The sequence below is a fragment of the Theropithecus gelada genome, chromosome X, assembly GCF_003255815.1.
Source record: "Theropithecus gelada isolate Dixy chromosome X, Tgel_1.0, whole genome shotgun sequence".
NCBI classification, from domain to species: domain Eukaryota; kingdom Metazoa; phylum Chordata; class Mammalia; order Primates; family Cercopithecidae; genus Theropithecus; species Theropithecus gelada.
In genome coordinates this window covers 36350372-36361389 of record NC_037689.1, presented here as the reverse complement: position 1 = coordinate 36361389, position 11018 = coordinate 36350372, and the positions used below count along the sequence as shown (strand labels likewise).

Here is an 11018-nt window from a genome sequence, read left to right as displayed (position 1 = left end):
AGCACAGCAGTCTGAAGTTGACCTGGGACACACGAGCTTGGTGTGGGGAGGGGTGTCCACCATTCCTGAGGCTTGAGTAGGCAATTTTCCCCTCACAGTGTAAACAAAGCCACAGGGAAGTTTGAACTGGGTAGAGCCCACCACACCTCAGCAAAGCCGCTGTAGCCAGACTGCCTCTCTAGATTCCTCCTCTTTGGGCAGCGGATCTCTAAAAGAAAGGCAGCAGCCCCAGTCAGGGGCTTATAGATAAAACTCCCACCCCCCTGGAACACAGCACCTGGGGGAAGGGGTGGTTGTGGGCGCAGCTTCAGCAGAATTAAATGTTCCTGCCTGCTGGCTCTGAAGAGAGCAGTGGATCTCCCAGCACAGTGCTCGAGCTCTGCTAAGGGACAGACTGCCTTCTCAAGTGGGTCCCTGACCTTGGTGTCTCCTGACTGGGAGAAACCTCCCAGCAGGGGTCGACAGACACCTCATGCTGGAGAGCTCCAGCTGGCATCTGGCAGGTGCCCCTCTGGGATGAAGCTTCCAGAGGAAGGAACAGGCAGCAATCTTGGCTGTTCTGCAGCCTCTGCTGGTGATACCCAGGCAAACAGGGTCTGGAATGGACCTCCAGGAAACTCCAGCAGACCTGCAGCAGAGAGGCCTGACTGTTAGAAGGACAACTAACAAACAGAAAGGAATAGCATCAACATCAACAAAAAGGATGTCCAGACAGAAACCCCATCCGAAGGTCACCAACATCAAAGACCAAAGGTAGATAAATCCAATAAGATGAGGAAAAAACAGTGCAAAAAAGCTGAAAATTCTGAAAAACAGAACGCCTCTTCTCCTCCAAAGGATCACAACTCCTTGCCAGCAAGGGAACAAAACTGGATGAAGAATGAATTTGACGAATTGACAGAAGTAGGCTTCGGAAGGCGGGTAATAACAAATTCCCCCGATCTAAAGGAGCATGCTCTAACCCAATGCAAGGAAGCTAAGAGCCTTGAAGAAAGGTTAGAGGAATTGCTAACTAGAATAACCAGTTTAGAGAAGAATATAAATGACCTGATGGAGCTGAAAAACACAGCATGAGAACTTCGTGAAGTATACACAAGCATCAATAGCCAAAGCAATCAAGTAGAAGAAAGGATATCAGAGATTGAAGATCAACTTAATAAAATAAAGGGTGACAAAAAGATTAGAGAAAAAAGAATGAAAAAAAAAATAAAACTGAACAAAGCCTCCAAGAAATATGGGACTATGTGAAAAGACCAAACCTACGTTTGATTGGTGTACCTGAAATTGACGGGGAGAATGGAACCAAGTTGGAAAACACTCTTCAGGATATCATCCAGGAGAACTTCTCCAATCTAGCAAGGCAGGCTAACATTCAAATTCAGGAAATACAGAGAACACCACAAAGATACTCCTCGAGAAGAGCAACCCCAAGACACATAATCATCAGATTCACCAAGGTTGAAATGAAGGAAAAAATGTTAAGGGCAGCCAGAGAGAAAGGTTGGGTTACCCACAAAGGGAAGCCCATCAGACTAAAAGCGTATCTCTCCAAAGAAACCCTACAAACCAGAAGAGAGTGGGGGCCAATATTCAACATGCTTAAAGAAAAGAATTTTCAACCCAGAATTTCGTATCCAGCCAAACTAAGCTTCATAAGTGAAGGAAAAATAAAATCCTTTACAGACAAGCAAATGCTGAGAGATTTTGTCACTACCAGGCCTGCCTTACAAGAGCTCCTGAAGGAAGCACTAAATATGGAAAGGAAAACCGGTAGCAGTCACTGCAAAAACATACCAAATTGTAAAGTAATATAAGTTAATTGGTGGCTTCCGAATGGTTACCCTTAAGTTTCTTTTTTTTTCTGTAATATGGGCATTTACAAGAAATAGTCCAAGTTAACTTTTGCTTATGTTCACAAATCAAGCAAGGTTAAGATCATTTATGAGGTCTAACTGGCTTTGTCTTCCCAAGGATTCTTCAGGCCTGGTCTCCATTTACTTTAACAGGGCACATGCTCTAAAAGTAAAATTGTTTGTTTAAAAGTTCAGTTTCTCTTTTTGATGAGACAGGTCTTCAGGCAAATTATTGCCTTCTGGTATTCATTTTAAACATTTTTATTGAAATACAGTAGATTTACATAAAAGAATATTAAAATACTTTATACTCATTTCTCAAAATAAACATGTTAAAATGTTTAATTTAAAAATGAAACCATGGATCCTTTTCAACACAGTATTGGAAGTTCCGGCCAGGGCAATCAGGCAAGAGAAAAAAATAACGGGTATTCAAACAGGAAGAGAGGAAGTCAGATTGTTTCTGTTTGCAGATGACATGATTGTATATTTAGAAAACCCCATCATCTCAGCCCAAAATCTCCTTAAGCTGATAAGCAACTTCAGCAAAATCTCAGGATAAAAAAATCAATGTGCAAAAATCACAAGCATTCTTATACACCAGTAACAGACAAACAGAGAGCCAAATGATGAATTAACTCCCATTGACAATTGCTACAAAGAGAATAAAATACCTAGGAATCCAACTTACAAGGGATGTGAAGGACCTCTTCAAGGAGAACTACAAACCACTGCTCAAGGAAATAAGAGAGGACACAAATGGAAAAACATTCCATGCTCATGGATGGAAAGAATCAATATCATGAAAATGGCCATACTGCCCAAAGTAATTCATAGATTCAATGCTATCCCCATCAAGCTACCATTGACTTTCTTCACAGAATTAGAAAAACCTACTTTAAATTTCATATAGAACCAAAAAAGAGCCCATATAGCCAAGACAATCCTAAGCAAAAAGAACAAAGCTGGAGGCATCACACTACCTGACTTCAAACTATACTACAAGGCTACAGTAACCATAACAGCTACTGGTACCAAAACAGACATATAGACCAATGGAACAGAACAGAGGCCTCAGAAATAACACTACACATCTACAACCAGCTGACCTTTGACAAACCTGACAAAAACAAGAAATGGGGAAAGGATTCCCCATTTAATAAATGGTGTTGGGAAAACTAGCTAGCCACATGTAGAAAGCTGAATCTGGATCCCTTCCTTACACCTTATACAAAAATTAATTCACGATGGATTAAAGACTTAAATGTTAGACCTAAAACCATAAAAACCCTAGAAGAAAACCTAGGCAATACCATTCAGGACATAGGCATAGGCAAAGACTTCATGACTAAAACACCAAAAGCAATGGCAACAAAAGCCAAAATGGACAAATGGGATCTAACTAAACTAAAGAGCTCCTGCACAGCAAAAGAAAATATCACCAGAGTTAACAGGCAACCTACAGAATGGGAGAAAATTTTTGCAATCTATCCATCTGACAAAGGGCTAATATCCAGAACCTACAAAGAACTTAAACTAATTTACAAGAAAAAATCAAACAACCCCATCAAAAAGTGGGCAAAGGATATGAACAGACACTTCTCAAAAGAAGACATTTATGCAGCCAACAAACATGAAAAAAGCTCCTCATCACTAGTCATTAGAGAAATGCAGATCAAAATCATAATGAGATACCATCTCATACCAGTTAGAATGGCAATCATTAAAAAGTCAGGAAACAACAGATGCTTGAGAGTATATGGAGAAATAGGAAAGCTTTTGCACTGTTGGTGGGAGTGTAAATTACTTCAACCATTGTGGAAGACAGTGTGGTGATTCCTCAAGGATCTAGAACCAGAAATACCATTTGACCCAGCAATCCCATTACTGGGTATATACCCAGAGGATTATAAATAATTCTGCTCTAAAGATACATGCACACATATGTTTATTGTAGCACTATTTACAATAGCCAAGACTTGGAACTAACCCAAATGCCCATCAATGATAGACTGGATAAAGAAAATGTGGCACATATACACCATGGAGTACTATGCAGCCATAAAAAAGGATGAGTTCATGTCCTTTGCAGGGACATGGATGAAGCTGGAAACCATCATTCTCAGCAAACTAACACAGGAACAGAAAACCAAACACCGCATGTTCTCACTTACAAGTGGGAGTTGAACAATGAGAACACATGGACACAGGGCAGGGAACATTACACACCAGGACCTGTCAGGTGGTTGGGGGCTAGGGGAGGGATAGCATTAGGAGAAATACCTAGTGTCGTTGATGTGTTGATGGGTGCAGAAAACCACCATGGCACGTGTATACCTATGTAACAAACCACGTTCTGCACATGTATCCCAGAACTTAAAGTATAATAATAAAAATTTTCAAATAAAAACTTAAATATCTACATTTTAATTCAAAATGAAAATGAAAGCCTCTAGAGAAGTTTGTGGCACACTTAGCTTTATTGAAATTGAACAAATGCTTTTTAAAATAACCCCTTGTACAGCACATGTAAAATTTAATTATTTCCTTATATTTTTACAGGTTTTATCTGAGTAAGCAAAAATACGTCTTTTTTTTTTTCTTACTTAAAACATGTAGCCAGAATTCAAACCACGTAGCTCTGGTACCAAAAAGGCAACGGGTTATGAAAATCACAGTACAATTTTAAAATTCTTTAAGTTAGTTAAGGATATTTAAAACAATGTTCACTTATATTGACAGTAGAAATCATGGATCAGTTGACATTAGGACTAGTAGTTACACCTACAATGAGAGCAGAAATGGAAAGTTCAAGCTGACCTGAGCTACACTGTTCAGGACACACCATCTCCATAAATACAGTAGCTGAGTAGCTGCAATGGCTAGTCACAGTTGGGCAATTAAAGTCACATGTAAATATAGCCAAAGCAAAAATATATATATAGTGCACTAACTTGGATATAAAATAAAGTGGGCATTTATTAAGAGGGTACACTATCAAATTAGTTACACAATACACAATTGAACTTTCAAAATTTTAACTTGGAAAGAAAAATATTTAAAACGCACACCTATATGGACAGTAAAGTAGAAATTTTTCTGTCATTGGTGTTTATTTTGTCATTGTTATTTACTGGATAAGTAGAAATAATTTACGACCCACAAAAGGATTTCTCAAGTGAAACACTAATTACAGACGTTGTAAAGAACATAGCTTAGGAGGCTTGTTTTAAAAACGAGGCAGCATTTTCCTGAAAAAGTTTGGTCCTCGACTCACTATAGGCTAGTCACTATGGTCAGATGGTTAAGCATTTTTGAAGTGTGTGTTTGTGTGTGTGTGTGTGTGTGTGTGTATAACTAACTTTTCAGTACCAGAATTAGTCAAAGCCAAACCAAACCAAAAGGACCAAAAGGCAAACAGCCCTTGAGAACTTGACCCCGCATATCGTGTCTTATTGATGCACATATCATGTCTGACTGAAAGAACAATGCTAAAGACTATGGAAGGGAATTATGTTCCCGTGATTCTGCAACCCCTCAATTTTGTACAGTTTTCTTCATCACCCATATAACTTGTCTTTTTTTCTTGTAGGTGCCAGGAAACCCATCCCCATGACCCTCCCTCCCCCCTCCCTCAATCTTCTCCTCTGTCAAAGTGTTATAAAGACAATTTCACTGTGTATTTACAAGCACAACACTGAGGCAATAAGGTCCCAGGGTCTGTAGGGCACATCTATTTCTTGTGGACATCTTCATGCCGAATGATTTTGTATGTGATCCAGTAAAAGATGTTGAAAATGAGGAAGGCCAATGGGAAGGCAGCTCGAGATATCGTGTCAATCCTTTTTGCCCGGTCCACAAACTTCTTCTTGATGGCATCTGCATCTTTTGGGGGTTGTGGGAGCGGGTTGGCAGGTGTGGCCTTGACAGCTGTTCCATCTTTCACTTGGAGGCAGTGACCCATTCCATAACCACTAAAATTAAAACGACTTTCACGAGTAACGTCTTCTTCCTGACAGAATAAAGACAGAGGAAGCACAGATTGGTTGTCAGTCAAGTTAGATGGAAGATGCTTAAAATTCTTTAGAAGTAAAAGGATAAATCACAGTTAACTGGTGGTGTGGGAGGCTTTTGGAATAGGGAGTTCTCTTTCAAGTTCAACTCAATTATTCATAGAACAGATACAGTTCATTAACTTTTCAGACTGAGAAATTAAGGGTAAGAATAATGACTTTGTGGTCATTTTAATTAATTAATAAACAGAAACACCTACATTATATTCTAGACTTTTCCAAAATCTAGTTTATTAATCCCTAGATGCGAATAGAGATTTTAAAGCAGTTCTCCAAATCCCAATGTTGCACTGTAAATCTCTCAAGAGGACCACTCATCCATTCATTCATTCATTCATTCATTCAGAAAACATTTACTGAGCCTGTGCTGTGTCCCTGGCCCTAAGGAACTTACAGTATTGTTGTTCATTCACAGCGCAATTCCTCCATTAACATTAGGTTTAATGTTGATGTTACATCTAAGATGAGCCCCTTAAATATATACCTGTTCCCCCTCCAGCCCTCTAGTTCATCTCTTTTATATAGCAGAGATTAAATATTCATTAATAATATAATTTTTCCAGTGTTGATTTTTAACATTGATTATTTGGCTGGTGAACCATTTCTACCATATTTAAATGTGTCATTTTAGCTGATGTCAGTGATATTTGTATTGATTATTTCTACATAAATTAGATAAAAGCCTGAAAAATTATATTTATTCCTTGGTATAAAGGACAAATAGCCTTAGAGAAAAATGTATGGGATCTGGGTTTATGTTTGGGTCAAAGGAGGGGGTCAAATGGTGGGGTTGAAAAGGTGGGATTGAAATGACTGAGCTGTAAACAGCCATCAATTGAATTATCTTCTTCTGTAACTAGATTACTGCCTTCCACAATAATATGCAACTCCTCTGAGTCACCAGAGGCACTGAACTCTTTATCTTGCCAGAAAATAATAACGGTTATGTTTCCCAAAAGACAAGGAAACTTGGTATTAATTTTATTTCATTAAAGCTTACTGCATGTCAGTAGTGTCTTCAGCCACATATAAAAGGTATACTAAATGAAGGACTTATAATGTGAATGACAGCCTAAGTATAACTCAGATGGTACAACAAGGACAATTTGTACCTTGTGTACTTAAATGAGTTTTGTAAGTTCAACAGCAGATCCCTGGAGAGATAAGGAAGGTGAGAAGAGCTATTTCAGTTAATTACACTTCATTATGTGCAAAATGGGGACTGAAAGAGCATGTAACAGTTTAAAGAGTGGTGCAAGGACTTCAGAATAGGTAGAATAGATTATAGTATACATGCTCAGATGGGCAGCTGCAGAACCTGGAAGGCAGAACAGATTTGCTTCTATGTGGCTCATTTAGCTAGATTAGTATAGTACCCAGGTGCCACCTCCCTTTGTGGGAGATACATGCAGCCTGAAAATGAAGAAGAGAGTTCAACAGAGTCCTTGAGGCTTTTGATTTATCGACATTGCCCATTGTGATACAGTATCTCTGGTGAAGCCAGCCCTAAACATGGCTGAACATTCCATTGCAACCTGGCAATGACTTGGAATTTGAGCTGGAGAGATAGCAATTGTGAATAATTGCCAAATATTCTGTGTCATCCTTCACCATGTAAATTTGATCTCTTGGAAAAGCAGGCTAAAAAACAGAAACCTCATTTGCTTGATACATTAGTAGAATTTATTAATGAATGCACCTAGTGCTTCCAATAAAAAACATTAATTATAACCTTTATCATTATTATTTTTTGAGACAGAGTCTCACTCTATTGCTCAGGCTGGGGTGAACTGGCATGATCATGGTTCACTGCAGTCTCGACGTCCCAGGTTCAAGTGATCCTCCCCGCTCAGACCCCTGAGTAGCTGGGACTACAAGTGTGAGCCACCATGCCCAGCTAATTTTTTGTTTAACTTCTTGTAGAGATGGGGTCCCACTATGTTGCTAAGGCTGGTCTCAAACTCCTGGGCTCATGTGATTTTCCTGCCTTGGCCTAGTTGTAACCTTTAATCAGACCATTGTATCACAAAAATCTGTCCAAAGCTCTTTAAAAAGTAACTGTAAAACTACTACTTTATAAAGCCATCTTTCCATACTTTTATTTATATGGGATTGTCCTACGCAAGTTGGCTAAAGGCACTCTGTCTCATTTCTTAACAAAAATATAATAAAGGATTTTTAATTCAACCATTAATTGTTGAGTGTTGCCTCTGTGACAGGCATTGTACTAGGTGCTGGGAGACAATTGATGAAGTTGGACAAGGGCTCTATCTGCATGGAGCTTTCAGAATCTGGCAGAAGGGGCCAAACTAAAGGTATTATCATTTAAGGAAGTCAGCAAACAAAATCCAGCCTAACATCGGAGTACTTCTATGTGCTCAGCTATATAAACTCGATAATGAAGACTTAAGTGGGACTCAGATTCAAATATTAAATCTGTTTTCTTTGCCTTAAAATATGAATGATACATTTTATGGATGCAAAAGTTTTAAATAAGTGAAGCCTTTCAAAATGTGGAATAACCAGATTAATTATTACAGTGTCATCAGTGTCCTCATAACTATCTGAAGACTTACTTAGTGCTTAGCAAGAAAAGGAAGCACATACAAGTCATTAGGAGGAGGGGACTTGTTATAGGCAGTCTTGGACTTCCCAGCTACTACTAATTGGTAATTAGATCTCAACCAGTGTGAAGTAGAAATGATGCCAGTTGGTTTAGTAAAGAGAGATCTGCTCTGGGAATTTGGATATTTCTGTTCTGTGCCTGCTCCAAGGCTTATAAGCTGTGTTGACCTTAGGCAAGCTACTTATTCTTTCAAAGCCTCAGGGACCTCATGCCAAAAATGTCAAGGCTGAGCTGGGATCTGTGGGTTTCAGCTTTGGCTGCTGGGGAACTTTTACAAATACATGTATGCCTGCCTCCCCTCCCAGCCCCTTCTAAACCAGTCTTTGGGGATGAGAACTTAGGATCTATTTTTTTTAAAGATCCAATGACTCTAATGTAAAATGTTGGAAACCACTGGTCTAGATGAGTTCTGATGTCCATCTCTAAAATGTATGACCTATTCTGTATTTTTAAGTCTAAAATTACTATTCAAATAGAAACAACCCCTCAAAATACCTTTCTCCTTATCTGCTCAAATTTACTGTGCTGTTTTTTCCTTTGCATATCTGCAGAATCTTGCAAATTACAGTTCTCACCCCTATAAACCTTTAGAAACTCATGATGAAGCATATAGTTCACTGCCTCAGTAAGATAATATTCTTTTAAATTCTGAAGCCCCTAAAGAAATAGAAAGGGTATGTAGGTAGTAAACTGTTTTTAGCACACAAAACAAAAGGAAACTTAAATATACATGTCCACATGTCTTTTCAGACTGACTCATTCATTTAATTTCTGTAGTCTTTCATCACATACTGTGAATGGACAGCTGAAAAGATTAACTCATTCAACTAACTGAGCTAGAATAGAAGGATGCCAGGTTAGAATCTCATTATATTGTACATCGTCATGTAAACTGTGGGGGCTTAATAAACGTTTGCTGAATAATGAACAAAAGGGAATTTTAAGAGTTTTCCCTATGCTTGAAAATACTTTCCTCATTTATTCAACACTATTTCAAATTATGCTTCTGAGCATAGTTATAGCTAATTTAATCAATTCTTTAAAATTCTCTGCCACAAAAATAAACCTGTTGTGGGTAAAAATTATCCATTTAAGTTTTTATATGTAGGAGGTATGAATGCTAGTTTAAGGGTCTTCTTATTTACCATTATGATGCATTCAATGCCTTTTAAATATAGAACTTTACGGTATTCACATCAAAGGAGATGGTTTTGATTCTGAAAACAAAACTGCAACCAATTTGAATTGTTTTGTGTTATAATAAATGACTAACTGCCTTTCTAGCAGGTTCAGAATAAAATGTTATGGTAATATGACAAGATTCCTATATGAAATCAGCTTGAGTCATGGATAAACTGAAATTAAAATAAAGAACAATCTGTAGCCACAACTGAGTTGAGCATATTTACAGGTAGAGTCAGTTAGGTCCTTCCAGTAAGGAAAGAATTAATTTTAGGCATATATTCTCCATTTCTTCTGATTATCCAGGAACTCAATTAGTTAATTATCCATCATCTTCCATCTTTAGTAACTGAGCAATAAACACTTCTAGCTGACCCTCTTTTGTTATTCACTGATCAAATTCTCACAGAAAATGAATCATCCAGTCAAGGTTTCAATATATGCAATTTTTATATCCCACTTTGATAAGATCTCCTTAATCCTGTCTGCTATATAAAGCACTGCCATGGCACTATGCAATTTGCTTGAAATTTATTATCTAATTTTATTTATTTTATGCATCAGTTTTACTTATTGTAAAATTTGCTCATTCCTGTGTTTAGAATAATTCTTGTCTAGATGTGAAATTGAACCTAAAGCTCATCGGAATTGCATCGTAGTGAATTGTTTGTCATAAGCAAATGATTTCAATATAATTAAAGAACATGGCACTTACAAATGAAAAGATTTTAACAGAGTCTATATTTGTAATTTTTCTTTTATTCTTGAGATAGGAGGAAGTAAAAGGACTCCTAAAAATTGGCATGGGGACTATCTTTCCATCGCATTTCTCACCCAGATTTTTTGATTGGACTGGTCCTCCTTTCTGTTGGAATAGGAAATTTCTTAGTTGGAACTGAAGGTTGTAGTGAGTCTTACTCAATGCAAGGACATAATGGACTCTCCAGTCTGTCTTAGGAAAACGTATGTATCCGAACACAGTGGGTTTTCCTTTTTTTTTTTTTTTTAATTATACTTTATGTTCTAGGGTACATGTGCACAATGTGCAGGTTTGTTACATATGTATACATGTGCCATGTTGGTGTGCTGCACCCATTAACTCGTCATATCTCCTAATGCTATCCCTCCCCCCTTCCCCCACCCCACAACAGGCCCCGGTGTGTGATGTTCCCCTTCCTGTGTCCAAGTGATCTCATTGTTCAATTCCCACCTATGAGTGAGAACATGTGGTGTTTGGTTTTCTGTTCTTGCGATAGTTTGCTGAGAATGATGGTTTCCAGCTGC

At 38.1% G+C, this 11018-nt stretch overlaps 1 protein-coding gene across 5 annotated transcripts in view; it reads right to left on the bottom strand.

The window, feature by feature from the left end:
- Nucleotides 1–4314: 4314 nt before the first annotated feature.
- The window catches only part of GLRA2 (glycine receptor alpha 2), a 218872-nt gene continuing 212168 nt past the window's right edge, over nucleotides 4315–11018 (bottom strand). Inside the window, exon 9 of one of the 5 annotated variants that reach the window (XM_025372314.1) lies at nucleotides 4315–5865. In XM_025372314.1, coding sequence (XP_025228099.1) covers nucleotides 5587–5865 — 279 coding nt within the window. In that variant the 3' untranslated portion in view covers nucleotides 4315–5586. The remainder of the gene's footprint in view (nucleotides 5866–11018) is intronic. The other 4 variants (XM_025372318.1, XM_025372317.1, XM_025372315.1 and 1 more) reach the window with 4 other exon arrangements.